The 25,904-nt window shown below is 45.8% G+C and overlaps 1 protein-coding gene across 4 annotated transcripts in view; it reads left to right on the plus strand.

The window, feature by feature from the left end:
- Window positions 1-25,904, plus strand: part of rttn (rotatin) — a 53,581-nt gene that overhangs the window by 8,442 nt on the left and 19,235 nt on the right. For all 4 annotated transcript variants that reach the window (XM_077012850.1, XM_077012852.1, XM_077012853.1 and 1 more), the window contains 22 exons: window positions 156-268; window positions 354-480; window positions 756-881; window positions 1,141-1,257; window positions 1,828-1,961; window positions 2,170-2,341; window positions 2,487-2,586; window positions 2,829-2,917; window positions 3,955-4,072; window positions 6,406-6,502; window positions 7,315-7,380; window positions 7,466-7,657; window positions 8,402-8,641; window positions 8,885-9,029; window positions 10,090-10,235; window positions 14,310-14,529; window positions 15,031-15,159; window positions 15,329-15,439; window positions 16,066-16,224; window positions 17,189-17,266; window positions 17,625-17,811; window positions 17,985-18,073. In XM_077012850.1, the coding sequence (XP_076868965.1) occupies window positions 156-268; window positions 354-480; window positions 756-881; window positions 1,141-1,257; window positions 1,828-1,961; window positions 2,170-2,341; window positions 2,487-2,586; window positions 2,829-2,917; window positions 3,955-4,072; window positions 6,406-6,502; window positions 7,315-7,380; window positions 7,466-7,657; window positions 8,402-8,641; window positions 8,885-9,029; window positions 10,090-10,235; window positions 14,310-14,529; window positions 15,031-15,159; window positions 15,329-15,439; window positions 16,066-16,224; window positions 17,189-17,266; window positions 17,625-17,811; window positions 17,985-18,073 (2,955 nt within the window). The remainder of the gene's footprint in view (window positions 1-155; window positions 269-353; window positions 481-755; window positions 882-1,140; window positions 1,258-1,827; window positions 1,962-2,169; window positions 2,342-2,486; window positions 2,587-2,828; window positions 2,918-3,954; window positions 4,073-6,405; window positions 6,503-7,314; window positions 7,381-7,465; window positions 7,658-8,401; window positions 8,642-8,884; window positions 9,030-10,089; window positions 10,236-14,309; window positions 14,530-15,030; window positions 15,160-15,328; window positions 15,440-16,065; window positions 16,225-17,188; window positions 17,267-17,624; window positions 17,812-17,984; window positions 18,074-25,904) is intronic.

The following is a 25,904-nucleotide window of genomic DNA, read 5'->3' on the forward strand; positions in this document are numbered from 1 at the left end:
ATTAACCAGACTGAGGTACTGCTACCCATAACCAAACACTACATTAACCAGACTGAGGTACTGCTATCCATAACCAAACACTACATTAACCAGTCTGAGTTGCTGGGTGTTTAGTGCGTAATCTTCACACAGGCTGTGTTCCATGCTCTCTGCAGGGGGAGAAGAATTGGTTGGAGCTGCTTGAGGTCTCCAACCAGGCTGTCCAGGGTTTGCCCTACCACCACCACCTGCCGCTCATCAGGGAATGCATTCAGCTCTGCTCCTACCTGTAAGGGTTCCTCTCGGTGCTTTTCTTAGGAAGCGAGAGCGCCCCCTGGCTGTCAAACCCCTGTGTACTTCTTGTGTTTTTGTAGGTGGAGGTCTGCGCAGGCGAGCCGGCTAATGCAGACGGAGAGTCAGAAGCTCTTCCTCAAGCTTTTGTCTCACCCTCTTTGTGGGGTGAAGGTGGAGGCGTACACTTGCACGCTGGATGTGGTGAAGGTGGGTTCGGGGGATCGGGGGGGGGGGCATCAGTGGGGTTATTCCAAAGAATATCAGCAAACTAGTTTATTAATCCGTTAGTACACCCCTTATTACTTCAGTTCATCTTTACTCCTGGGGGCAGGTTGGGACTACAGTGTTTGTATGGTTCAGCAGAAGGCCGCTATGTTCTCCTCGCTGCTGTTGGGACTCTCTTTTGGCTCTGTAGCGTGTTCGTGAAGTGTTGTTGACCTCTGACCTGTGCTGGATGATAAAGGTGCTCTGTTCTGCTGTAGGAGTGTCTGGGCGTGCAGACTGTGGCCACACCCGCCTCCTCCCTCTGCAGCGGCGTGCACTTTCTGTTCCACGCACGCGTCCTGTATGAAATCTCTGCGTTTGGCCTTCAGGATGCATCGAGTGAGGTGAGTGATTCAGTCTGCTTCCTCTCCGGCCCACCGAACGCGGCGTAACACCAAGACGGATGTACTGGTGCTTTATGAGGTGCGAAGTGGCGTTCTGTCTTTAATAGCGGCTGAGGTCATGGTGAATGTGATGTTTGACATTGGCGAGTGGCGCGTCTTTGTGTTTTTATTTCTTTGCTTCGCACAGCCTTGTTTGGAGAAGACAGCTTGTAAGTGCAGTATCATGGAGTCATCAGCTTGTTTTATGTGTGATTCAAAGGTGAATTCAGCTGCCAAGGATGTTCTGCTCTATCTGCTGAAAGGACGATTGATGATGACAGCAGCGAGTTGGGAGAGATTTAATGAGGCACTTTACCCAGTTATCCCTGTGCTGCAGGTACCGCTGCTCATCTAAACACACACACGCAATCACAAACATCCATCCGTCCAGCCATCCATCCACACACGCACACATCCCTACACGTGCTGTAGTAATAGTGTAAACGTGTTGGAACGGATAAATTATCGGCTTTGTTTTAACGTGTTAGCAATATGCTGGAGGCTACATTTTAATGTTCAGGTTGAGCGGCATTCTGTTTTAAACAAGGTTATTTTGTGCTCTTCTACTGTGAAAAATGGCCTTCACTATATTTTCTGTGGGCTTCATCCATAAAAAAAGCAAAAATGAAGGGGGGGAAAAAAAAGTTTGAAGCCTTTGAATATTCATAAGGCTGCCAAGGTCGCCGTGTTTGATTGGTCTCACTGAGGACACTCAGTAATTGGGTTGTCCTGTCAATAAAGCTGAAATGAAGTGTTCTGTAATCTCACAAAGGCATATTTATTCTTTGTTGAGCCCAGTTGGGTTTGTGCCTTTGGTCTACTGTGTCCGGGCAGTGTTCATGCCACACGTGTGCTGCATACACGCCTCACGGGTGCGTTGGTGTGTGTGTGTGTGTGTGTGTGTTAGAGCTACGCTGGTGTGGAGGACACCCTGGGCAGGTGTGTGTTGTCGCTGAGTGAGCCCAGGCCTGGGCCAGACCCACACTGTCTCACAGGTCAGCTACGTGCTGCTCTCAGGCTACTCTTCACCAAGCACCACGCGTGAGTCCCCTCCGCTCGATCGTATTCAGTTGATCCTCCAATTAGGGAATGAAAGAGAAGAGAAGCACGTTCGTTCAGTGTTTATATTCATTCTGCAGAGGTGTTGAAGTCAACACTTGCGTTTAGCGTTCTGTTTGGTGTTTGGTCTCTCTGAATGTCTGTCTGTCTCTGTCTGTCTCTCTGCCTATCTGTCTCTCTCTCTCTCAAGCGTGCGAAGCACAGCGGTTGAGCAGCTGATACCTCTCCTGGACAGGGCGGGGGGGTCTGGATCTTCCCGGCCGACCCTGGATGGGCCTGTGCTTGCCACACTGCCGTCTCTCTACATTACTAACAAATGTGTGGACATCAGACTGGACGACTCCAGCAGGTCTTATCTTAAGGTAAACTCGGAGCTCTTAAAGGGTCATCTCAGGTTATGGTGGAGTGGCCTATTGAGTTGGGAGTCAGGGGTCAGATGGACTCTGAAGCAGGTAGGCTGTAGAGGGTCTGAACGCCCACACGTCCTCTACCCTCCCCCCCGGCCAGGTGGAGTCTGTGATCAGGCTGTACAGTGTTCTGGCTTCGGAGACAGTGGACCTGGTCCTGCGCAGGTCTGCAGCCGAGCAGCTGCTCGTCATTCTGCAGGGTAAGAGAGCCGTGTCTCCGCCTTCGACCCGCCTTCTCCACATGAATGCCCAACCCCGGAGTCTCCGCCTCCTCCCCCAGAGTCCCCTCCCCCTCCCCATGTTGGGATGGGGGAACCTGGAAATTTTTTTATACATCAATGTCTGCTTTTGGCATTAAATAAAAATAACGCTCTTCCACACTTTGCATAACTCTTACTGCATTTAAATTTCTTTTTACTCACGCCTGTATCTATTTTCACAGACTCTGCGATGCACCCTGTACTGAAGACGCAGGGATTGTCAGACAAGCTGATGTCTGTGGTGGCGGAGTGTGTGAACGGCGTTGCAGTGGTAAGTCTCCTACGGTCCCTGAGCTCCGCTCCTTAGTGTGTCCTGCTGCGTTCAGTCTGCTGCTGGCAGCTGGACACCACAGCCATCATCCACACATCACACACTTCAGCCGGTGCTCACACTCACCAGGGAGCCCCTCCTGGTTTGTCTCTGTTGTGTGATTAGTGCGTGCTGGGGCCTAAAGCTGTCAGCTTTGTGCACTACTTTTGTCTTCTAATGAAGACCGTTATGGGGAATTATGCTGTTTAATCCCGGCCAATTATCACGTAGTTAAGGCCGCCTTTTCCGGTCTGTGGTTTGGTTTGTTTGGTTTGCCTTCGTAATGTTATTGACCAGTATTATACTGCTCTAGCAGGGCCTTTGGAGGGTAAAATGTTTTGCTTTCTCCTGTAAACCACTAAGATGTAAGCCTCCCTCTTACTGTTAATGTTAGGAAACGTTGGGGCAGTCACCTGACTAATTGTTGAGAACGTACCAGGCTAACTGATGAGGGTAAGGTGTGGGTTCAACAGGCTGTAGTTAGTTGGCTGCAAAAGGCTCGGTATATATATTAATAAGCAAATAAATGAATATTTAAATAAATATAAATAATAAATATTTTTTTGAGTTTTTCCAGATGTAGTGGGAGGGTCATTCTATTCCTACTGGGCACCATTGTAGTGTTAAGATCATCTTAAAGGAGAGAGATGGTGTTCAGGGTAATCCTCCAAGGTAATCCTCCAGGGTAATCCTCCAGGGTAATCCCTGGACGGGCTGGACAGGCACACAGCAGTGACAAGCGAAACGTCCAGGGGGAATTACGGCATCCCTCTTCCTTCTTTTTGTTTGCTGCGCTGTGGTGCAGGTGCAATGACACAAAAATAATGAGATGATTGATTATGGAGTAAACAGGCCTTCCCAATATAGTCAGCCACCCTGCTCTTTCACCACAGCATTGGTGTGTGCACATGTGTGTACACAGGTATGTATTTGTGTGTGGCTGTGTGTGTGTATGACTGACTCAGTCTGACTCGGTGTGTTCTCTGGTCATCGTGTAGAACACAGCCTGCCTGTTGGAGCCCTGTGTTGCCATGCTGAGGAAGCTGGTGTGTGCAGACACGTCTCTGCGTCGCACCCTCGCCCAGGACCCCGCCTGGCTCATCACACTGCTGCGAGGTGTGTGAACATCTTAACACATGTGCTTCAGAACATCTTAACACATGTGCTTCAGAACATCTTAACACATGTGCTTCAGAACATCTTAACACATGTGCTTCAGAACATCTTAACACATGTGCTTCAGAACATCTTAACACATGTGCTTCAGAACATCTTAACACATGTGCTTCAGAACATCTTAACACATGTGCTTCAGAACATCTTAACACTTCTGCTTCAGAACATCTTAACACTTCTGCTTCAGAACATCTTAACACTTCTGCTTCAGAACATCTTAATACTTCTGCTTCAGAACATCTTAATACTTTTGCTTCAGAACATCTTAACACTTCTGCTTCAGAACATCTTAATACTTCTGCTTCAGAACATCTTAACACTTCTGCTTCAGAACATCTTAACACTTCTGCTTCAGAACATCTTAACACTTCTGCTTCAGAACATCTTAAGACTTCTGCTTCAGAACATCTTAATACTTCTGCTTCAGAACATCTTAACACTTCTGCTTCAGAACATCTTAACACTTCTGCTTCAGAACATCTTAATACTTCTGCTTCAGAACATCTTAATACTTCTGCTTCAGAACATCTTAACACTTCTGCTTCAGAACATCTTAATACTTTTGCTTCAGAACATCTTAACACATGTGCTTCAGAACATCTTAACACATGTGCTTCAGAACATCTTAATACTTCTGCTTCAGAACATCTTAACACATGTGCTTCAGAACATCTTAATACTTCTGCTTCAGAACATCTTAATACTTCTGCTTCAGAACATCTTAACACACATATGTCAAAGTCAAGATCCGGATCCGGCCCGCAAATTGATTATCTATTATGACCCCCTGGATGATATTTAATTACTATTAGAACCGGCCCGCAGGCCACAGCCACCCGCTGGTGTTTTGCACGCTCAAACACTACATTCCCCACAATGCAACGGTAGCCCGCGAAGTCACTGCACAAGCGGTGAGGGTCAGCGCGGCGAAAATGACGTAATCGCAGTGGCTCCGCCCGTGCGCGAGGGCGTCGCACGCTGTCGATTCGCGAGGTCGTGCATCTCTCGAATTTTGTAACTTTGCGCGCGCCGCGCCTCTGCGCAATGAACAAAGTCATGTTTGCAGGGTTCATACACCTTTACAAGGTGGAATTCAAGCACTTGTACGTCACTTTCAAGGTCCATTTCAATATTTCCCAGCACGTTAAACTTAATTAAGTTAAATATTTGTACATATACTCGAAATGATTCGAAATAATTCGCTTTTTATTCACATTATTTAATTTTCAAAACGCCCAATCTTCACGTCTTCACGTTCTCTCATGTTTCGTCCTGGAATTACAAGAGGCTTGTATTTGTTAACGTAATAAAAGAGAATTGTTCAGTCAGACAGATATTTGTTGTGAAACGAAGTAGTTACAATTTCAAGCATTTTCAAGTACTTTAGCCTAAATTCCAGCACTTTTCAAACCTTTATTACTTTATTCATTTAATGTACAGGACATGTTTTCTTTGAAGGAAGTTTGTTTTTATCTGTTTGCTTGTTGAAAAATGTTTTCACTTGAAATTACTGACAGATCCATAAGAAAGTATTGCTTTATTCATTTAAGCATTAAATAATAAACACTGTGTTAGGTCTTTGTTCAATAGGCTATGTGCAATCATTTCAATATGTTTTAATAAACATTGAACCAGTCCGGCCCTCAGCTTATAGCAAATTTGGTTTTTTGGCCCTCGGTGTATTTGACTTTGACATCCCTGTCTTAACACATGTGCATCAGAACATCTTAATACATCTGCTTCAAAACATCTTAACACGTGCTTCAGAACATCTTAATACATCTGTGTGTTTGTGTGTGAGGCTGTTTGTGTGTGTGTGTGTGTGTGTGAGGGTGTGTGTGTGTGTGTGAGGGTGTGTGCGGGTGTGTGGGTGTGAGGGTGTGTGCGGGTGTATGTGTTTGTGTGAGGGTGTTTCTGTGTGTGTGTGTGTGTGTGTGTGTGTGTGTGTATGTGTGTGTGTGTGAGGGTGTTTCTGTGTGAGGGTGTTTCTGTGTGTGTGTGTGTGTGTGTGTGTGTGTGTGTGTGTGTGTGTGTGTGTGTGTGTGTGTGTGTGAGGGTGTTTCTGTGTGTGTGTGTGTGAGGGTGTGTGCGGGTGTATGTGTTTGTGTGAGGGTGTTTCTGTGTGTGTGTGAGGGTGTTTCTGTGTGTGTGTGTGTGTGTGTGTGTGTGTGTTTCTGTGTGTGTGTTTCTGTGTGTGTGTGTGGATGCTCGGTGTGCTCCTGTTTGTGTGCTGATTTGTGCCTCTCTTTCCTGTGCCTCTGTCATTGCTGAAGCATCCGTGCGTATCCAGGAGACGGTGGGTGATGTGACAGAGGCTGCAGTGTTGATGTGTGTGCTGCTGTTTGACGAGGTCGCCGGCGTGGACGTGTGGTGAGACGTCTCTCCTCTGTGTTCCGCCATCCTGGCCCGCCTCACATGGCCTGCTCAACCAGTCATTGGAGAGCAGTGTTGGTTATGAAGCCTTTTAATTGGTCACTGGATTATGACATTGTATGAAGTGACACAGTGGAAGCTTTTCCACTGAAGCTTTTCCTCTTTTTCACAATTTTTATAGATACAGATATTCTGAAATAGATTCAACATTTCTGCCTTTTCTATGTCCGTCTGTGAAGTGAACTGACATACGCATTGTTGACCTAAAAAATATCATGTTTATTAACATTTTTCAATATGGTGAGCATGAAACCTTTTCGTTAAACTATTATTTTTCTATTCCGCTATTACTGCTATGTCTAATAAAATAATGTTTTATTGATTAGAACACAGTTAGAACACACACACACTAGTGATTACTAGGGGGCTGTGGATCACACGTGCCCAGAGCGATGGGCAGCCCTAGCCCGGCGCCCGGGGAGCAGTTGGGGTTAGGTGCCTTGCTCAAGAGCACCTCAGTCATGACCTCAGGTCTGGGAATCGAACCCACGACCCTCTGGTTACAAGACCAGCTCCCTACCACAGGACCATGACTGCCCCTGGCCATGCCTGATGGTCACTCCTGTGCTGTCTGCAGGGGGGGTGAAGCTCTCTCCCGGCAACTCATTAATTTTAATATTTAACTCATTTTAATATTTAGTTTGATGTGAATGATTTTGTGTTTATTGTCTGTTGAAATTAGAGTGTAGTTGTGTCATTTTGTGCAATAAACCGAACACGCGTGAATTCTTTATCATCTGCGTTATCAGGACGGACAGAGCTGACCCTGAAACGGGCCCGTGCCTGTTCTCTCTGCCCGTCTGCATTATCAGGAGGTAAGTGGCGACCCGCTGCTGACGGTGCCGTGCGAGGCCGCTGTGTGAGCGGGCTCTCGGTCACACCTGTGGTGCTGTTGGGCAGGTACAGGCTCCCGCTGCACACGCCCTCCCACCACGCCGTCAGCCCCTACTGCACCGTGCTGCCCCCCCACTCGGACCTGCTGGCCGTGCATGCCGCCAGAGAAGCCCTGCAGTTCGCTTGGAACAGAGCCTGGCACGCTGGCACCGACGCCCTGCTAGAACACCTCAGGACCACCAGGGGGCGCACACCTGAGTAAGACACACCTCAGCTTATGGGTCGGGGTGGGTGGCTGATATCACGGGAGTGTCCTTTCTTCTGATTACCAGCGAAATAATAAAGGCACCGATTTGTTTCCCTGATTAGGTAGAAATGCGTTTATTCTGTAAATAATTAAAAAATTTACTTTTTTTTTCTTCTTCAGTACTTATCATATATTTCTGCAGGTGGTTAAATATATACCGATACTTTTTGAGTGCATGTTGGACAGATCCTCTGTGTAAGACAACATAATCTCACACGTTTCCAGAAGCCTGACTCCCTTGTGCCTATCCAACTCTTTGAAGAGGTAATAGGGCCTGTTTTTAGACTGCTGTTGGGCTATAGGAATGCTTGGTTTTCACACCCTGCTAAAATGAGCTATGGTCCAGAACACATCTATTTTTGAGCACTGTGGGGTTGTTTGCTTACTGAGTACTATACGATTGGAGCTCTGCTTTATTCTCAAACCTGAGACTGACGCTGTCGTATCAACTGTGCTTTGAAACAATGAATTCCAGGTCTTGCAAGGATGTCATCAAAACAAATCAAACCTCTTCACGGCTGTTGAAGAGACAAGTTAAAGGCAAACAGGCAGTAGAGAAGCAGATCGCTGTCTCACGTTCACTCTTTGTGCTGCTATTTTCTGTTTTTCCCTCATTTTTTTACACTTTTTACACTCTCTCTCTCTCTCTCTCTCTCTCTCTCTCTCTCTCTCTCTCACGTTCACTCTCCCGGCAGGTTTCATGGTGACTTGCTGCTGTCTGAGCCTCAGGCTGTGCTGCTCCGGGTGAGTGACGTTCGGACTGCCTTCCAGGACTGTCTGGAGGCCGTGGGCTCTGCCAGCTCCCACAGTGAGGTGACCTCTGCTCTGACCAGACTGCACCTCATTCTCCTTACTGACCGTCTGGCCCTCAAACCCACCACCCACTGCAGCAAGGGCACACTGCAGAGCCTCCCGTGGCACGCGGCTGTGGAGAGGTACACCACCTACACCACCTCTTGTCTGCTTCAGCCCCGTCTCAGCGCTCACACGCGTGACATAGAGATCCCGTTTTACTAAAGGCCCCGTCTTGCATGCTGCGATCGAAGGTCGGCTGTGATTTCGCTAACCAGGACGGACCTTTTCTTTCTCTTAACCTTGGCAAACTGTAAATCCGGATCAGGAGGGACCTTAAGCGCGCCCTCTCCCTGCATGCACAACAACCCTCTGTTTCTGTTCAGATTTCTACGTGTACGGCCGGCTTGCACGCAGGATCGGGAGCTGCTCGTAGACGTCGTATCGTTCCTCAACACCTTCTTCAAGCAGAACCCATCTCCCAGTGACGACGCAGACCTGCAGTGGCTCTTGGAGCTGCTCCTCAAACAGGTGGATCTGTCTTTCACAACATCCATCTCATTCCTCTCCCAGGTCTGCTCTGCTTGATAAAAGTCACACCAGCTTCCAGAAGTTAGAACCCCGTTCTAGCGCTACCGTTTCTTATTAACGCGCTTAGATGCAAAATGTTAGGATACGAGTTGTTCGCTACCTGCACCGGTGCTCATCAATATGCATATATGCGGAGACTCGGAGCGTGATTTGCTTGCAACCTCCAGTGGTGCTCATCAGTATGCGTGTTTGCAGAAAGTCAGAGCATGATTCGCTCGCAGCCACCAGTGGTACTCATCAGTATGCATATATGTAGAAAGAAAAAAAGCGTGATTCACTCACGGTTGTTGCTGCCACCATTGATGTGAAAGTGTGCACAAGACGCGCATGGCGTAGCACGGCCCGTGACCACTGCTGCAGCTCCACTGGTGGTTGTGAATGTATGCAAACAAGGGACTGTGGGCGTTGGCACTGTGGGCGTTGGCACTGTGGGCGTTGACACTGTGGGCATTGATACTGTGGGCGTTGACACTGTGGGCGTTGACACTGTGGGCGTTACACTGTGGGCGTTAGCACTGTGGGCGTTAGCGTTGTGGGCGTTACGTTGTGGGCGTTGGCGTTGTGGACGTTGGCGTTGTGGACGTTGGCGTTGTGGACGTTGGCGTTGTGGACGTTGGCGTTGTGGACGTTGGCGTTGTGGACGTTAGCACTGTGGGCGTTAGCACTGTGGACGTTAGCACTTAAAGGGGCTGTGATGGAAGTCCTGCCGTGTCTGACAATAATTCTCTCAGATTTGTACTTACCTTTATTTTCTTATTTAAACATAAGTCACATTATCAGAGGGGCTGTGTGTGGGTGTGTGTGTGAACACGCCCCAATCCCTACACCAGCCAGAGGGCCGCTGGTCCAAATGGCATGATAGGATGATTAGCACATCTATAAGATGACCACATCTGTGTTTGTGTGCATGTATGTGTGTATGTGTGTGTGTACATGTGTGTTTGTATCTGTGTGGACACTGTGTGTGTGTGTGTATGTGTGCGTGTGTGTGTGTGAGTAGGACACACCCATCCTGCTGGACCTGCTGCTGGCTGCTGAGACCCATGGGAAGGCTGAGGACCTTCACAGCCTGGATCAGCAGCTCCAGAGAGAGCTGACAGGCCTCTTTAACACACTGCTCCTCAGGCTCACCTATACGTCTGACGGGTACCACACACATACACACACACACCTAAAATTTATGCGTACATAATAAGTGTTCCACTGATAGCTCCAGACTCCTCTATACTTCTCTATCTGTCTCTACACAGACACACACACACAAAAGGTCATTTGTGTCAAACATAAACCTCCTGTCCAACTGTCCCCTTTCCGGGTGCTGCTGGTCCTTCCTCTGTTTGGTGGGTGGGATGCACTATTTCACTGAGGGATGACCAAGGAAGCTCGCTTAAAGCCCTGGGGCTGTTTCAAAGTCACATGCTCCGAGCTGATACCCCAGAAACAAAACGTGCAGAAACAGTCGACAGTCAGTACAGCTCCATGCTGTACCCACAATCCTCCAATACCCACAGTCCTCCAGCTCTTCGCTGTACCCACAATCCTCCAATACCCACAGTCCTCCAGCTACACGCGGTACCCACAATCCTCCAATACCCACAGTCCTCCAGCTCTTCGCTGTACCCACAATCCTCCAATACCCACAGTCCTCCAGCTACACGCGGTACCCACAATCCTCCAATACCCACAGTCCTCCAGCTCTTCGCTGTACCCACAATCCTCCAATACCCACAGTCCTCCAGTACCCTTAGTCTTCCAGCTACACGCGGTACCCACAATCCTCCAATACCCACAGTCCTCCAGCTCCACGCGGTACCCACAGTCCTAAAGCTACACATGGCATTCAGCACTGATGAGGAGGAAACTGGGCTGGTAGAAGCAACATTTTGACTGTGTATCACACAACTTTTACTTCTAGTCAAGTGTTCTGGTCACACAAGTTTCTTCTAATCTTTGTTTTATGCATCATGAGAGAAAATATAGTACCACTATAGGTCACTGGTTTGAACTGAGCACTAGTTTGACATTCTAGGAACTGAGAATTGAGAGTTTGAGTTTTGAAGAAGTGGATACCCTCATGGTTGGTAGAGAGTGCAGTGTTTGTCCTGCCCTCATGGTTGGTAAGTGATTGGCTAGGGCGAGTGATTGGTTAGTAATGACTAGGGCGAGTGATTGGTTAGTGATGACTAGGGCGAGTGATTGGTTAGTGATTGACTAGGGCAAGTGATTGGTTAGTGATTGACTAGGGCGAGTGATTGGTTAGTAATTGACTAGGGCAGGGCTATTCAACTGGCGGCCCACAGGCCAGAACCGGCCCTTTAATGAATTTGTACCGGCCTGCGGCCCATCTTCCCATAAATAATAATAAATATTTGATAAACCTTCGTAAAAATAAAAAACATTTTATTTGCAACATTTTACGACACTGCGGCGCTTTACGGCACGTTGTGTCTCTATGCGGCACGAGTGTTATGATCGCCACCCCCCGTCAACAAATTAAGTTCAATTTTACATCCACTATGACAGTATTGGTATAGGTCTGAAAATTGTCTGGCCCGCAGAAAAATATAGTTGAATAGCTCTGGACTAGGGCAAGTGATTGGTTAGTGATTGACTAGGGCGAGTGATTGGTTAGTGATGACTAGGGCGAGTGATTAGTTAGTGATTGACTAGGGCGAGTGATTGGTTAGTGATTGACTAGGGCAAGTGATTGGTTAGTGATTGACTAGGGCAAGTGATTAGTTAGTGATTGACTAGGGCGAGTGATTGGTTAGTGATTGACTAGGACGAGTGATTGGTTAGTGATTGACTAGGGCGAGTGATTAGTTAGTGATTGACTAGGGCAAGTGATTGGTTAGTGATTGACTAGGGCGTGTGATTGGTTAGTGATTGACTAGGGCGAGTGATTGGTTAGTGATGACTAGGACGAGTGATTGGTTAGTGATTGACTAGGACGAGTGATTGGTTAGTGATTGACTAGGGCGAGTGATTGGTTAGTGATTGACTAGGGCGAGTGATTGGTTAGTGATTGACTAGGGCGAGTGATTGGTTAGTGATTGACTAGGGCGAGTGATTGGTTAGTGATTGACTAGGGCGAGTGATTGGTTAGTGTTTGACTAGGGCGAGTGATTAGTTAGTGATTGACTAGGGCGAGTCATTGGTTAGTGATTGACTAGGACGAGTGATTGGTTAGTGATTGACTAGGACGAGTGATTAGTTAGTGATTGACTAGGGCGAGTGATTAGTTAGTGTTTGACTAGGGCGAGTGATTGGTTAGTGTTTGACTAGGGCGAGTGATTGGTTAGTGTTTGACTAGGGCGAGTGATTGGTTAGTGATGACTAGGGCGAGTGATTAGTTAGTGATTGACTAGGGCGAGTGATTGGTTAGTGATTGACTAGGGCAAGTGATTGGTTAGTGATTGACTAGGGCGAGTGATTGGTTAGTGATTGACTAGAACGAGTGATTGGTTAGTGATTGACTAGGACGAGTGATTGGTTAGTGATTGACTAGGACGAGTGATTGGTTAGTGATTGACTAGGGCGAGTGATTGGTTAGTGATTGACTAGGGCGAGTGATTAGTTAGTGATGACTAGGGCGAGTGATTGGTTAGTGATGACTAGGGCGAGTGATTGGTTAGTGATTGACTAGGGCGAGTGATTGGTTAGTGATTGACTAGGGCGAGTGATTGGTTAGTGATGACTAGGGCGAGTGATTGGTTAGTGATTGACTAGGGCGAGTGATTGGTTAGTGATTGACTAGGGCGAGTGATTGGTTAGTGATTGACTAGGGCGAGTGATTGGTTAGTGATTGACTAGGGCGAGTGATTGGTTAGTGATTGACTAGGACGAGTGATTGGTTAGTGATTGACTAGGACGAGTGATTGGTTAGTGATTGACTAGGACGAGTGATTGGTTAGTGATTGACTAGGACGAGTGATTGGTTAGTGATTGACTAGGACGAGTGATTGGTTAGTGATTGACTAGGGCGAGTGATTGGTTAGTGATTGACTAGGGCGAGTGATTGGTTAGTGATGACTAGGGCGAGTGATTGGTTAGTGATTGACTAGGGCGAGTGATTGGTTAGTGATTGACTAGGGCGAGTGATTGGTTAGTGATGACTAGGGCGAGTGATTGGTTAGTGATGACTAGGGCGAGTGATTGGTTAGTGATGACTAGGGCGAGTGATTGGTTAGTGATTGACTAGGGCGAGTGATTGGTTAGTGATTGACTAGGACGAGTGATTGGTTAGTGATTGACTAGGGCGAGTGATTGGTTAGTGATGACTAGGGCGAGTGATTGGTTAGTGATGACTAGGGCGAGTGATTGGTTAGTGATTGACTAGGACGAGTGATTGGTTAGTGATTGACTAGGACGAGTGATTGGTTAGTGATTGACTAGGACGAGTGATTGGTTAGTGATGACTAGGGCGAGTGATTGGTTAGTGATGACTAGGGCGAGTGATTGGTTAGTGATTGACTAGGACGAGTGATTGGTTAGTGATTGACTAGGGCGAGTGATTGGTTAGTGATTGACTAGGGCGAGTGATTGGTTAGTGATGACTAGGGCGAGTGATTGGTTAGTGATTGACTAGGGCGAGTGATTGGTTAGTGATTGACTAGGACGAGTGATTGGTTAGTGATGACTAGGGCGAGTGATTGGTTAGTGATTGACTAGGGCGAGTGATTGGTTAGTGATTGACTAGGACGAGTGATTGGTTAGTGATTGACTAGGGCGAGTGATTGGTTAGTGATTGACTAGGGCGAGTGATTGGTTAGTGATTGACTAGGGCGAGTGATTGGTTAGTGATTGACTAGGGCGAGTGATTAGTTAGTGATTGACTAGGGCGAGTGAAGGTTTGATCATGGAAAGGAGAGATGTCCTCAGTCTGCGGAAGAGGTGGGACTTTTATGAGAAGGTGTTTCACAGCTCTAAGCGTATCCATTCTCATCATAATGAACAGATCCAAAGAACTAAATTGTGCAATCCCAGTAAACCCAAACGTATCATACCCAATTTAATTTAGGTATGGCAAAATGCAAATGTGAGTGTTTGTGAAAGAGAGAGATTCAGGTTGTGTGCCATTAACCAGTATGTTAAGTTTGCTACGAACAAGTTGATGCCATCTGTGTTGGTATCTAACCTGTTATGCTTCTGTATGTTTGTGTGTGTGTGTGTGTGTGTGTGAGATGTATGTTGCTCCATTCTTTGTTGTGTGTTGTCCAGGTCGTGTGTGTTGCTGCGTGGTGTGTTAGCGTCGGAGCTGGCCGTGCGGCTGCTGCAGTGTCTGCGTTTGTCAGACGCGCCGTGTTTCTACGGTCTTCCCTCCCTGGAGCGCGCACTGCAGAGCATGACACACACCACCGCCCTGCCCGGCTGGAGCACGCACACACACAGCACCGAGCCACACACACTGTGCAGCAAGTATCTCAGTGGCCTACTGGAAGTACGCACGCATACACACACACACACACCCACACCCACACACACACACCAGAGATGGGCAGTAAAGCGAGCGACTCGAGTCATAGTCGCTCTTAAATTGCCTAGAAAAGACTTCAGACTTGACTTGAAACTCGTGGGGAAACAAATTAAAGACACCTGAAAACACGTAGAAGAGGCCGATAATGGGGAACAGCGAATAATAGGAGCTATGAAGGTGATATATAAAATAGTTATTTTCCATCTCCTGTACCTACACATATCCTGGCGTTGACTTGAGACTTGACTTGGGCTTTAGCCAAAAGACTCATGACTTGACTTGTACTCTCTGACACACACACACACACACACACACTGCAGCAAGTACCAGGACACGTGTGTATATATATATATATATATATATATATATACGTTCATTATTTAAAACTAAATCCATCACATTCTCCATGTACAGACCATTCAGGGTGTTCTCGTGTGCCTGTGTTCCTGGGACCTCATTTCCTAGGTGATCTCCTCTTTCTATGTGGAGTGGAGGGGGAACCCCTTGTCCTTCATGGGTAAAGGTGTGACCAAGACAGCAGTGCTGTGTCTGCTCCACCTCACACAGGAGCTGAGCACAGAGTGCAGAGACAAGGTCCGATCACCCACCCAAACCAGGAATCAACTCAACAGTACAAATGCAAAAATTAAAGTGTGTTGGTTTATACTAAATGTATTGCTGTGTGTGTGTGTGTGTGTGTGTGTGTGTGTGTGTTGTGTGTGTGTGCGTGCGTGCGTGCGTGTGTGTGTGTGTTTCGCTGCAGGACTGGCTGCCTCTCTGGTCGCTGGGGCAGGAGCCCGGTTCAGACGGGTCCAGTGCGGAGCAGCTGGGTTTAGCCTGGCTCATCCCTCTGTGGGTCGACCGAGACCCAGAGGTGAGGACGATGACATGTGTAGGGTCACCCCCTCCTGAGCATGCAGCTAATAATAATAACAACAATACATAATATATTACATAATGCACATTGCAATCAATGTGAGTATCTATAGTAAATACATGTGTTGCACTGCAGCTCACCAGAGGGAACCCCCCCCAAAGGGATTTCTACTGTTGCAGTATTTGTTGCTAAACATCGTTTTCACAAAGTTTTCACCATCTCAGTTTTCATGGAATTCCTATTTAACATTTTATAGCGTGCATCCCCTTAAAGGCATAGCACTACCACACAGGGCCAAGGTGCCTACCAGCTGAACCACCAAGGTCTCATTCATCACATGGGCACTGCCCCTTTAAGAGCTTGATGACATTGTTGCTCCTCCCCCCTCACTTGGTTCAACAGATGCTGTGCTGAGCTGGTCCTTGAGAATCATGACCATAATGGGTACACACTAGTGCCAAAGCTGCATGCCAAAAATGTGTGCCAATCCTCACTGTGTGGGTGTGGGTGTGTGTTTGGGTGTGTGGGTGTATGTGTGCATGTCTGGGTGTGTGTGTGTGTGTGTGTGTGTGTGTGTTCACATGTGCATGTTGATGGGTGGGTACGTGTGTGTGTGCTGACAGGTACGCTGTGCCAGTCTGGCGGTGGGTGCAGCCCTCTCCTCCGTAGCGGCTGGGTGTGTGGCACTGTTGGACAGCTGCCAGAATATCTCAGGAGGACTGTGGGCCACACTGTTCAACATCCTGCTGGAGAACCAGGAGTGCAGCATGGTTCGCAGAGAAGTGGGTCGTGACCACACACACACCACACCCTCCACACACACACACACACACACACACTGCACCCTCGTATATGTCGCCTGTAGTCTTTTGTCCAGCTGAGTTTAGTGTTTTAACCTGTTTAACCTGCAGGTTATTCTGCAGGGTTATTTGGTTTCTGAAGGGTTATGTGGCCATTGATTCTTGCCAGCACATTTGAGTCACATGCTGTGTAAACTACGTATAAAAAGCCTGCTCTGTTAGTCTGTCTTTTACAGCCCTGTCAGTCTGCCTCTTACTACTGTTAGTCTGTCTGTTACATCCATCAGTCTGTATTACAGTCCTGTCAGTCTGTCTGTTTACAGTCCTGTCAGTCTGCCTGTTACAGCCCTGCTAGTCTGTTATAACCGGCGGTCCACATGGTAGAGCCCTGGGGGAGCGTGCCTGACTGAATCAGCATTCACACCTGTTTGAACAACAGAGCATCCTGGATGCTAGCAGAGGAACATCTTTCATGTGATTTAAAAATGCAACTTAATACGTGTTTGTGATTGGACCGGCCCCAGGGGGCTGTCCCAGTCAGAGGAGCCAGAGACCAAGCAGGCCCACAGCTGGTGGGCCGCACACATCTGTTCACTGTAGATCAGCTCAAATTCACCTCATGGAAATAATGGCTTAAATTCAAAAGCCTGTTTTGAGTGCTTTGAGCGTTTGAGTGTTATGGAACTAAGTGCTGGTGCCAAGATGTCAGTGTCTTTTTATAATGCTACGAGTGTGAAGCAAATGCCCCTGATATAAAAATGACTAAGAATAATATTCACATTAATTTTCAAGGTCATGAGTTAATGTGGCTGTGCAGAAGTGCTGCCCCTTTTCAGGGCTTTTTGGACCTCATGTTTATTTCTGGAGTGCATTCATTTTGCAAGCACTTTTTCCATTCTGCAGCCAGATGGCAGTATTGCTGACTTTAGTGTTTTTTTCTCCTCAGGCGGCGTTTCTTTTACAGAATCTGCTTGTGATGCCGATGGCTGCCAGTGCGGAGGAGGCCAGAGAGAGCTTCTGGAAGGTAGGACTACAGGAGACACTCTGGAGACGCTCTGGAGACAGACACAGCTTTCCGAATGGAATAAGAGTTGGAAAGTCAAGAAAGCATTCCAAGTGAATTCTCTCTCTCTCTTTCTCTCTCTCTCTCCCCCCTCCTCCCTCTCTCTCTCTCTCTCTCTCCCCCCCTCCTCCCTCTCTCTCTCTCCCACATTCCCCCTCCTCTCTCTCCCTCTCTCTCTCTCCCACACTCCCCCCTCCTCTCTCTCTCTCCCCTCCTCTCTCTCTCTCTCTCTCTCTCTCTCTCTCCCACACTCCCCCCTCCTCTCTCTCTCTCTCTCTCTCTCTCTCTCTCTCTCATGCTCACACATGCACCCCCCCAGAGTCCGTGTGTCCATGATGAAGCATCAGGCGTGTCCCTGGTGGGCCTGCCTGCCTTACAGGCTCTTCTGAGCCACTACCATTTTTTTGAGCATGTGGGTCAGATGGTGAGGAACTGCTACAGGGGTCAGCATGCCTTCTCGCTCCGCCCCCCTCCGGCCATTGCCCCGCCCCTCAGCGCCTGTCCCGGTACAGTCTGCCCACAGACAATCCATTTTCTCTAGTAGTACCACTGCTTTTACACCTTTAGACATAGGGTGCTAGGCATAATGCTAAATTTGCTTTACACTGTATTTATATTTACACTATATTCATGAATGTCAGTACAATGGTTTTCATTTTAAATGTGTGTGTGTGTCCAGGTGTGAGTGATGATGTGAGACGGTGGAGAGGCCCTGTTCCTCTAAGTCACACCTGTGCTGCAGGCTCCATGTCCACCTCCAGCACCCTGGTCAGTGGATCTGTGGACACTGTCACTCAGATATTCTGCCTTTAGCAATCTCTCCTGTATCTGCTAAGGCATTTGACATACTGTGTGTCTGTTTGTGTATGCACCTGTGCTTTGATTTCCTTGTAAGCACTGCTGTGCCGTGCCGAGATCCTTCATTCTTATGCTGGCAGTATCTGGTAGTTCTGAATGTGTTCTAATGGAGTAGTTCTGAATGTGTTCTAATGGAGTAGTTCTGAATGTGTTCTAATGGAGTAGTTCTGAATGTGTTCTGATGGAGTAGTTCTGAATGTGTTCTGATGGAGTAGTTCTGGAGGTGTTCTAATGGAGTAGTTCTGGAGGTGTTCTAATGGAGTAGTTCTGGAGGTGTTCTAATGGAGTAGTTCTGGAGGTGTTCTAATGGAGTAGTTCTGGAGGTGTTGTTCTAATGGAGTAGTTCTGGAGGTGTTGTTCTAATGGAGTAGTTCTGGAGGTGTTGTTCTAATGGAGTAGTTCTGGAGGTGTTCTAATGGAGTAGTTCTGGAGGTGTTCTAATGGAGTAGTTCTGGAGGTGTTGTTCTAATGGAGTAGTTCTGGAGGTGTTGTTCTAATGGAGTAGTTCTGGAGGTGTTCTAATGGAGTAGTTCTGGAGGTGTTGTTCTAATGGAGTAGTTCTGGAGGTGTTGTTCTAATGGAGTAGTTCTGGAGGTGTTGTTCTAATGGAGTAGTTCTGGAGGGGTTCTAATGGAGTAGTTCTGGAGGTGTTCTAATGGAGTAGTTCTGAAGGTGTTGTTCTAATGGAGTAGTTCTGAAGGTGTTGTTCTAATGGAGTAGTTCTGGAGGTGTTCTAATGGAGTAGTTCTGGAGGTGTTATAATGGAGTAGTTCTGAATGTATTTTGATGGAGTAGTTTTGAAAGTGTTATAATGGAGTAGTTCTGGAGGTGTTATAATGGAGTAGTTCTGGAGGTGTTATAATGGAGTAGTTCTGAAGGTGTTCTAATGGAGTAGTTCTGAAGGTGTTCTAATGGAGTAGTTCTGGAGGTGTTGTTCTAAGGGAGTAGTTCTGGAGGTGTTGTTCTAATGGAGTAGTTCTGGAGGTGTTATAATGGAGTAGTTCTGGAGGTGTTATAATGGAGTAGTTCTGAAGGTGTTATAATGGAGTAGTTCTGAAAGTGTTATAATAGAGTAGTTCTTAAGGTGCTATTCTAAAGGTGTAGTTTTGGAAGTGTTCTAAAAGAGTAGTTCTGAAAATGTTCTAATGTGAGTAGTTTTGAAAGTGTTGTTCTAATGGAGTAGTTCTGAAGGTGCTCTAATGGAGTAGTTCTGAATGTCTTATAATGGAGTAGTACTGAAGGTGCTCTAATGGAGTAGTACTGAAGGTGCTCTAATGGAGTAGTACTGAAGCTGCTCTAATGGAGTAGTTCTGAAGGTGCTCTAATGGAGTAGTTCTGAAGGTGCTCTAATGGAGTAGTTCTGAAGGTGTTATAATGGAGTAGTTCTGAAGGTGTTATAATGGAGTAGTTCTGAAGGTGTTATAATGGAGTAGTTCTGAAGGTGTTATAATGGAGTAGTACTGAAGGTGCTCTAATGGAGTAGTACTGAAGGTGCTCTAATGGAGTAGTTCTGGAGGTGTTGTTCTAATGGAGTAGTTCTGGAGGTGTTCTAATGGAGTAGTTCTGGAGGTGTTCTAATGGAGTAGTTCTGGAGGTGTTCTAATGGAGTAGTTCTGAAGGTGTTGTTCTAATGGAGTAGTTCTGAAGGTGTTGTTCTAATGGAGTAGTTCTGAAGGTGTTGTTCTAATGGAGTAGTTCTGGAGGTGTTGTTCTAATGGAGTAGTTCTGGAGGTGTTGTTCTAATGGAGTAGTTCTGGAGGTGTTGTTCTAATGGAGTAGTTCTGGAGGTGTTGTTCTAATGGAGTAGTTCTGGAGGTGTTATAATGGAGTAGTTCTGAATATGTTCTGATGGAGTAGTTCTGAATGTATTTTGATGGAGTAGTTTTGAAAGTGTTGTTCTAATGGAGTAGTTTTGAAAGTGTTGTTCTAATTGAGTAGTTCTGAAGGTGTTCTAATGGAGTAGTTCTGAAGGTGCTCTAATGGAGTAGTTCTGAATGTCTTATAATGGAGTAGTTCTGAATGTCTTATAATGGAGTAGTACTGAAGGTGCTCTAATGGAGTAGTACTGAAGGTGCTCTAATGGAGTAGTTCTGAAGGTGCTCTAATGGAGTAGTTCTGAAGGTGCTCTAATGGAGTAGTTCTGAAGGTGTTATAATGGAGTAGTTCTGAAGGTGTTATAATGGAGTAGTACTGAAGGTGCTCTAATGGAGTAGTACTGAAGGTGCTCTAATGGAGTAGTACTGAAGGTGCTCTAATGGAGTAGTACTGAAGGTGCTCTAATGGAGTAGTTCTGAAGGTGCTCTAATGGAGTAGTTCTGAAGGTGTTATAATGGAGTAGTTCTGAAGGTGCTCTAATGGAGTAGTTCTGAAGGTGTTATAATGGAGTAGTACTGAAGGTGCTCTAATGGAGTAGTACTGAAGGTGCTCTAATGGAGTAGTACTGAAGGTGCTCTAATGGAGTAGTTCTGAAGGTGCTCTAATGGAGTAGTTCTGAAGGTGCTCTAATGGAGTAGTTCTGAAGGTGTTATAATGGAGTAGTTCTGAAGGTGTTATAATGGAGTAGTACTGAAGGTGCTCTAATGGAGTAGTTCTGAAGGTGTTATAATGGAGTAGTTCTGAAGGTGCTCTAATGGAGTAGTTCTGAAGGTGTTCTAATGGAGTAGTTCTGAAGGTGTTCTAATGGAGTAGTTCTGAAGGTGTTATAATGGAGTAGTTCTGAAGGTGTTATAATGGAGTAGTTCTGAAGGTGTTATAATGGAGTAGTTCTGAAGGTGTTATAATGGAGTAGTTCTGAAGGTGCTCTAATGGAGTAGTCCTGAAGGTGTTCTAATGGAGTAGTCCTGAAGGTGCTCTAATGGAGTAGTTCTGAAGGTGCTCTAATGGAGTAGTCCTGAAGGTGCTCTAATGGAGTAGTTCTGAAGGTGTTATAATGGAGTAGTTCTGAAGGTGCTCTAATGGAGTAGTTCTGAAGGTGTTATAATGGAGTAGTTCTGAAGGTGTTATAATGGAGTAGTACTGAAGGTGCTCTAATGGAGTAGTTCTGAAGGTGTTATAATGGAGTAGTTCTGAAGGTGCTCTAATGGAGTAGTTCTGAAGGTGCTCTAATGGAGTAGTTCTGAAGGTGTTATAATGGAGTAGTTCTGAAGGTGTTATAATGGAGTAGTTCTGAAGGTGTTATAATGGAGTAGTTCTGAAGGTGCTCTAATGGAGTAGTCCTGAAGGTGTTCTAATGGAGTAGTTCTGAAGGTGCTCTAATGGAGTAGTTCTGAAGGTGCTCTAATGGAGTAGTTCTGAAGGTGCTCTAATGGAGTAGTTCTGAAGGTGCTCTAATGGAGTAGTCCTGAAGGTGTTATAATGGAGTAGTTCTGAAGGTGCTCTAATGGAGTAGTCCTGAAGGTGTTATAATGGAGTAGTCCTGAAGGTGCTCTAATGGAGTAGTTCTGAAGGTGCTCTAATGGAGTAGTTCTGAAGGTGCTCTAATGGAGTAGTTCTGAAGGTGCTCTAATGGAGTAGTTCTGAAGGTGCTCTAATGGAGTAGTTCTGAAGGTGCTCTAATGGAGTAGTTCTGAAGGTGTTATAATGGAGTAGTTCTGAAGGTGTTATAATGGAGTAGTACTGAAGGTGCTCTAATGGAGTAGTTCTGAAGGTGTTATAATGGAGTAGTTCTGAAGGTGTTATAATGGAGTAGTACTGAAGGTGCTCTAATGGAGTAGTTCTGAAGGTGTTATAATGGAGTAGTTCTGAAGGTGCTCTAATGGAGTAGTTCTGAAGGTGTTATAATGGAGTAGTTCTGAAGGTGTTATAATGGAGTAGTTCTGAAGGTGTTATAATGGAGTAGTTCTGAAGGTGTTATAATGGAGTAGTTCTGAAGGTGTTATAATGGAGTAGTTCTGAAGGTGCTCTAATGGAGTAGTCCTGAAGGTGTTCTAATGGAGTAGTCCTGAAGGTGCTCTAATGGAGTAGTTCTGAAGGTGCTCTAATGGAGTAGTTCTGAAGGTGCTCTAATGGAGTAGTCCTGAAGGTGCTCTAATGGAGTAGTTCTGAAGGTGCTCTAATGGAGTAGTCCTGAAGGTGTTATAATGGAGTAGTCCTGAAGGTGCTCTAATGGAGTAGTTCTGAAGGTGCTCTAATGGAGTAGTTCTGAAGGTGCTCTAATGGAGTAGTTCTGAAGGTGCTCTAATGGAGTAGTTCTGAAGGTAGGGCTGTCGCAATAACCGCAATATTGTAATACCGCGATATTCACCTGCCAACCGCAGGGAATTCCAAGCAACCGTCACACCGCGATGTTCGTGTTTTCTTTTTTTCCACAAGGTTCTTCTTGTTTTACACGTAAGCCACTTCGCTGCGTGTGCGGTGGATGTTAATTACTATTTAAAAACGTTCGTATCCGTTGCTTCTGAGTGGCCTTTTTATGGAAACAATTGCGGCTACTCTGGTCGCAAAACCAAATGTGACTTCGCCAGTTTGGGAGCATTTCAGCTTTCAACCGAATGAAAAGAGAGAGCCGGACAATTTAGACGAGGCAATATGCAAAATCTGTGCGCGAAAGGTTGCTGTGAAACGGGGAAACTAAGAGAGCTCGCGCACATGAGCTCGAGCTACCTGCACGAGCCCTAACGCAGATCCCATCGCCTGGTGGCGCGACAACCAGGTTAGATTTCCTCTGCTTTCTAAAGTGTCCCGCAAGTACATGTGTATTTGTGCAACGAGCACACCACCAGAGAGAGTTTTTAGTGCTGCCGGAAACATTGTTACCCCACTTAGATCCTCTCTGAAACCACATAAGGTGAACATGTTGGTTTTCCTAGCACGTAACAAGGACATGATAACGCCGGACTAAACCTAGACTTTATTACTAAAGGAAGGGTTTCGTTTTCCTTCTTTTTTTAAACGAATTCTGATCTCATGTGCTCAAGTTTTTTTGCCTTCTTTGCACAGCGCAGATCAATCGTAGGCTATAAGCTGGACTTTGTTTCCATGAAAGAGTAAAGGAGTGTTCTTATTGCGCGTCATTAGCCTTACGTGCTCTGCATTTAACAGTAAGGACTGTTTAATTTGTCCTACAACTGTGTCGGCTTTGTTATAAAAATATAATATTCTTAATAACAACTGCAATAAAAACGTGTTTATAATAGCACTTAAATCAGGATATGTTTGTGAAAACAACAAAAATGGCGATAATACCGCATATCGCGGTGTGGAGCCCTGTTAATTTACCGCAGTGGAAATTCTTACACCGCGACAGCCCTATCTGAAGGTGTTATAATGGAGTAGTTCTGAAGGTGCTCTAATGGAGTAGTTCTGAAGGTGCTCTAATGGAGTAGTCCTGAAGGTGTTATAATGGAGTAGTCCTGAAGGTGCTCTAATGGAGTAGTTCTGAAGGTGCTCTAATGGAGTAGTCCTGAAGGTGCTCTAATGGAGTAGTTCTGAAGGTGCTCTAATGGAGTAGTTCTGAAGGTGCTCTAATGGAGTAGTTCTGAAGGTGCTCTAATGGAGTAGTTCTGAAGGTGCTCTAATGGAGTAGTTCTGAAGGTGTTATAATGGAGTAGTTCTGAAAGTGCTCTAATGGAGTAGTTCTGAAGGTGTTATAATGGAGTAGTTCTGAAGGTGCTCTAATGGAGTAGTTCTGAAGGTGTTATAATGGAGTAGTTCTGAAGGTGTTATAATGGAGTAGTACTGAAGGTGCTCTAATGGAGTAGTTCTGAAGGTGTTATAATGGAGTAGTTCTGAAGGTGTTATAATGGAGTAGTTCTGAAGGTGCTCTAATGGAGTAGTTCTGAAGGTGTTATAATGGAGTAGTCCTGAAGGTGCTCTAATGGAGTAGTCCTGAAGGTGCTCTAATGGAGTAGTTCTGAAGGTGCTCTAATGGAGTAGTTCTGAAGGTGCTCTAATGGAGTAGTTCTGAAGGTGCTCTAATGGAGTAGTTCTGAAGGTGTTATAATGGAGTAGTTCTGAAGGTGCTCTAATGGAGTAGTTCTGAAGGTGTTCTAATGGAGTAGTTCTGAAGGTGCTCTAATGGAGTAGTTCTGAAGGTGTTCTAATGGAGTAGTTCTGAAGGTGCTCTAATGGAGTAGTTCTGAAGGTGCTCTAATGGAGTAGTTCTGAAGGTGCTCTAATGGAGTAGTTCTGAAGGTGTTCTAATGGAGTAGTCCTGAAGGTGCTCTAATGGAGTAGTTCTGAAGGTGTTATAATGGAGTAGTTCTGAAGGTGCTCTAATGGAGTAGTTCTGAAGGTGTTCTATTGGAGTAGTTCTGAAGGTGTTCTAATGGAGTAGTTCTGAAGGTGCTCTAATGGAGTAGTACTGAAGGTGTTCTAATGGAGTAGTTCTGAAGGTGTTCTAATGGAGTAGTTCTGAAGGTGTTCTAATGGAGTAGTTCTGAAGGTGTTCTAATGGAGTAGTTCTGAAGGTGCTCTAATGGAGTAGTTCTGAAGGTGCTCTAATGGAGTAGTTCTGAAGGTGTTCTAATGGAGTAGTTCTGAAGGTGCTCTAATGGAGTAGTTCTGAAGGTGCTCTAATGGAGTAGTACTGAAGGTGCTCTAATGGAGTAGTACTGAAGGTGCTCTAATGGAGTAGTACTGAAGGTGCTCTAATGGAGTAGTACTGAAGGTGTTCTAATGGAGTAGTTCTGAAGGTGTTCTAATGGAGTAGTTCTGAAGGTGCTCTAATGGAGTAGTTCTGAAGGTGCTCTAATGGAGTAGTTCTGAAGGTGTTCTAATGGAGTAGTACTGAAGGTGCTCTAATGGAGTAGTTCTGAAGGTGTTCTAATGGAGTAGTTCTGAAGGTGTTATAATGGAGTAGTTCTGAAGGTGCTCTAATGGAGTAGTTCTGAAGGTGTTATAATGGAGTAGTTCTGAAGGTGTTATAATGGAGTAGTTCTGAAGGTGTTATAATGGAGTAGTTCTGAAGGTGTTATAATGGAGTAGTTCTGAAGGTGTTATAATGGAGTAGTTCTGAAGGTGCTCTAATGGAGTAGTTCTGAAGGTGTTATAATGGAGTAGTTCTGAAGGTGTTATAATGGAGTAGTTCTGAAGGTGTTATAATGGAGTAGTTCTGAAGGTGTTATAATGGAGTAGTTCTGAAGGTGTTATAATGGAGTAGTTCTGAAGGTGCTCTAATGGAGTAGTTCTGAAGGTGTTCTAATGGAGTAGTTCTGAAGGTGTTATAATGGAGTAGTTCTGAAGGTGCTCTAATGGAGTAGTTCTGAAGGTGTTATAATGGAGTAGTTCTGAAGGTGCTCTAATGGAGTAGTTCTGAAGGTGTTATAATGGAGTAGTTCTGAAGGTGTTATAATGGAGTAGTTCTGAAGGTGCTCTAATGGAGTAGTTCTGAAGGTGTTATAATGGAGTAGTTCTGAAGGTGCTCTAATGGAGTAGTTCTGAAGGTGTTATAATGGAGTAGTACTGAAGGTGCTCTAATGGAGTAGTTCTGAAGGTGCTCTAATGGAGTAGTTCTGAAGGTGTTCTAATGGAGTAGTTCTGAAGGTGCTCTAATGGAGTAGTTCTGAAGGTGTTATAATGGAGTAGTTCTGAAGGTGCTCTAATGGAGTAGTTCTGAAGGTGTTATAATGGAGTAGTTCTGAAGGTGTTCTAATGGAGTAGTTCTGAAGGTGTTATAATGGAGTAGTACTGAAGGTGCTCTAATGGAGTAGTTCTGAAGGTGCTCTAATGGAGTAGTTCTGAAGGTGCTCTAATGGAGTAGTTCTGAAGGTGCTCTAATGGAGTAGTTCTGAAGGTGCTCTAA

Source organism: Brachyhypopomus gauderio, chromosome 7, assembly GCF_052324685.1.
Source record: "Brachyhypopomus gauderio isolate BG-103 chromosome 7, BGAUD_0.2, whole genome shotgun sequence".
NCBI lineage: Eukaryota > Metazoa > Chordata > Actinopteri > Gymnotiformes > Hypopomidae > Brachyhypopomus > Brachyhypopomus gauderio.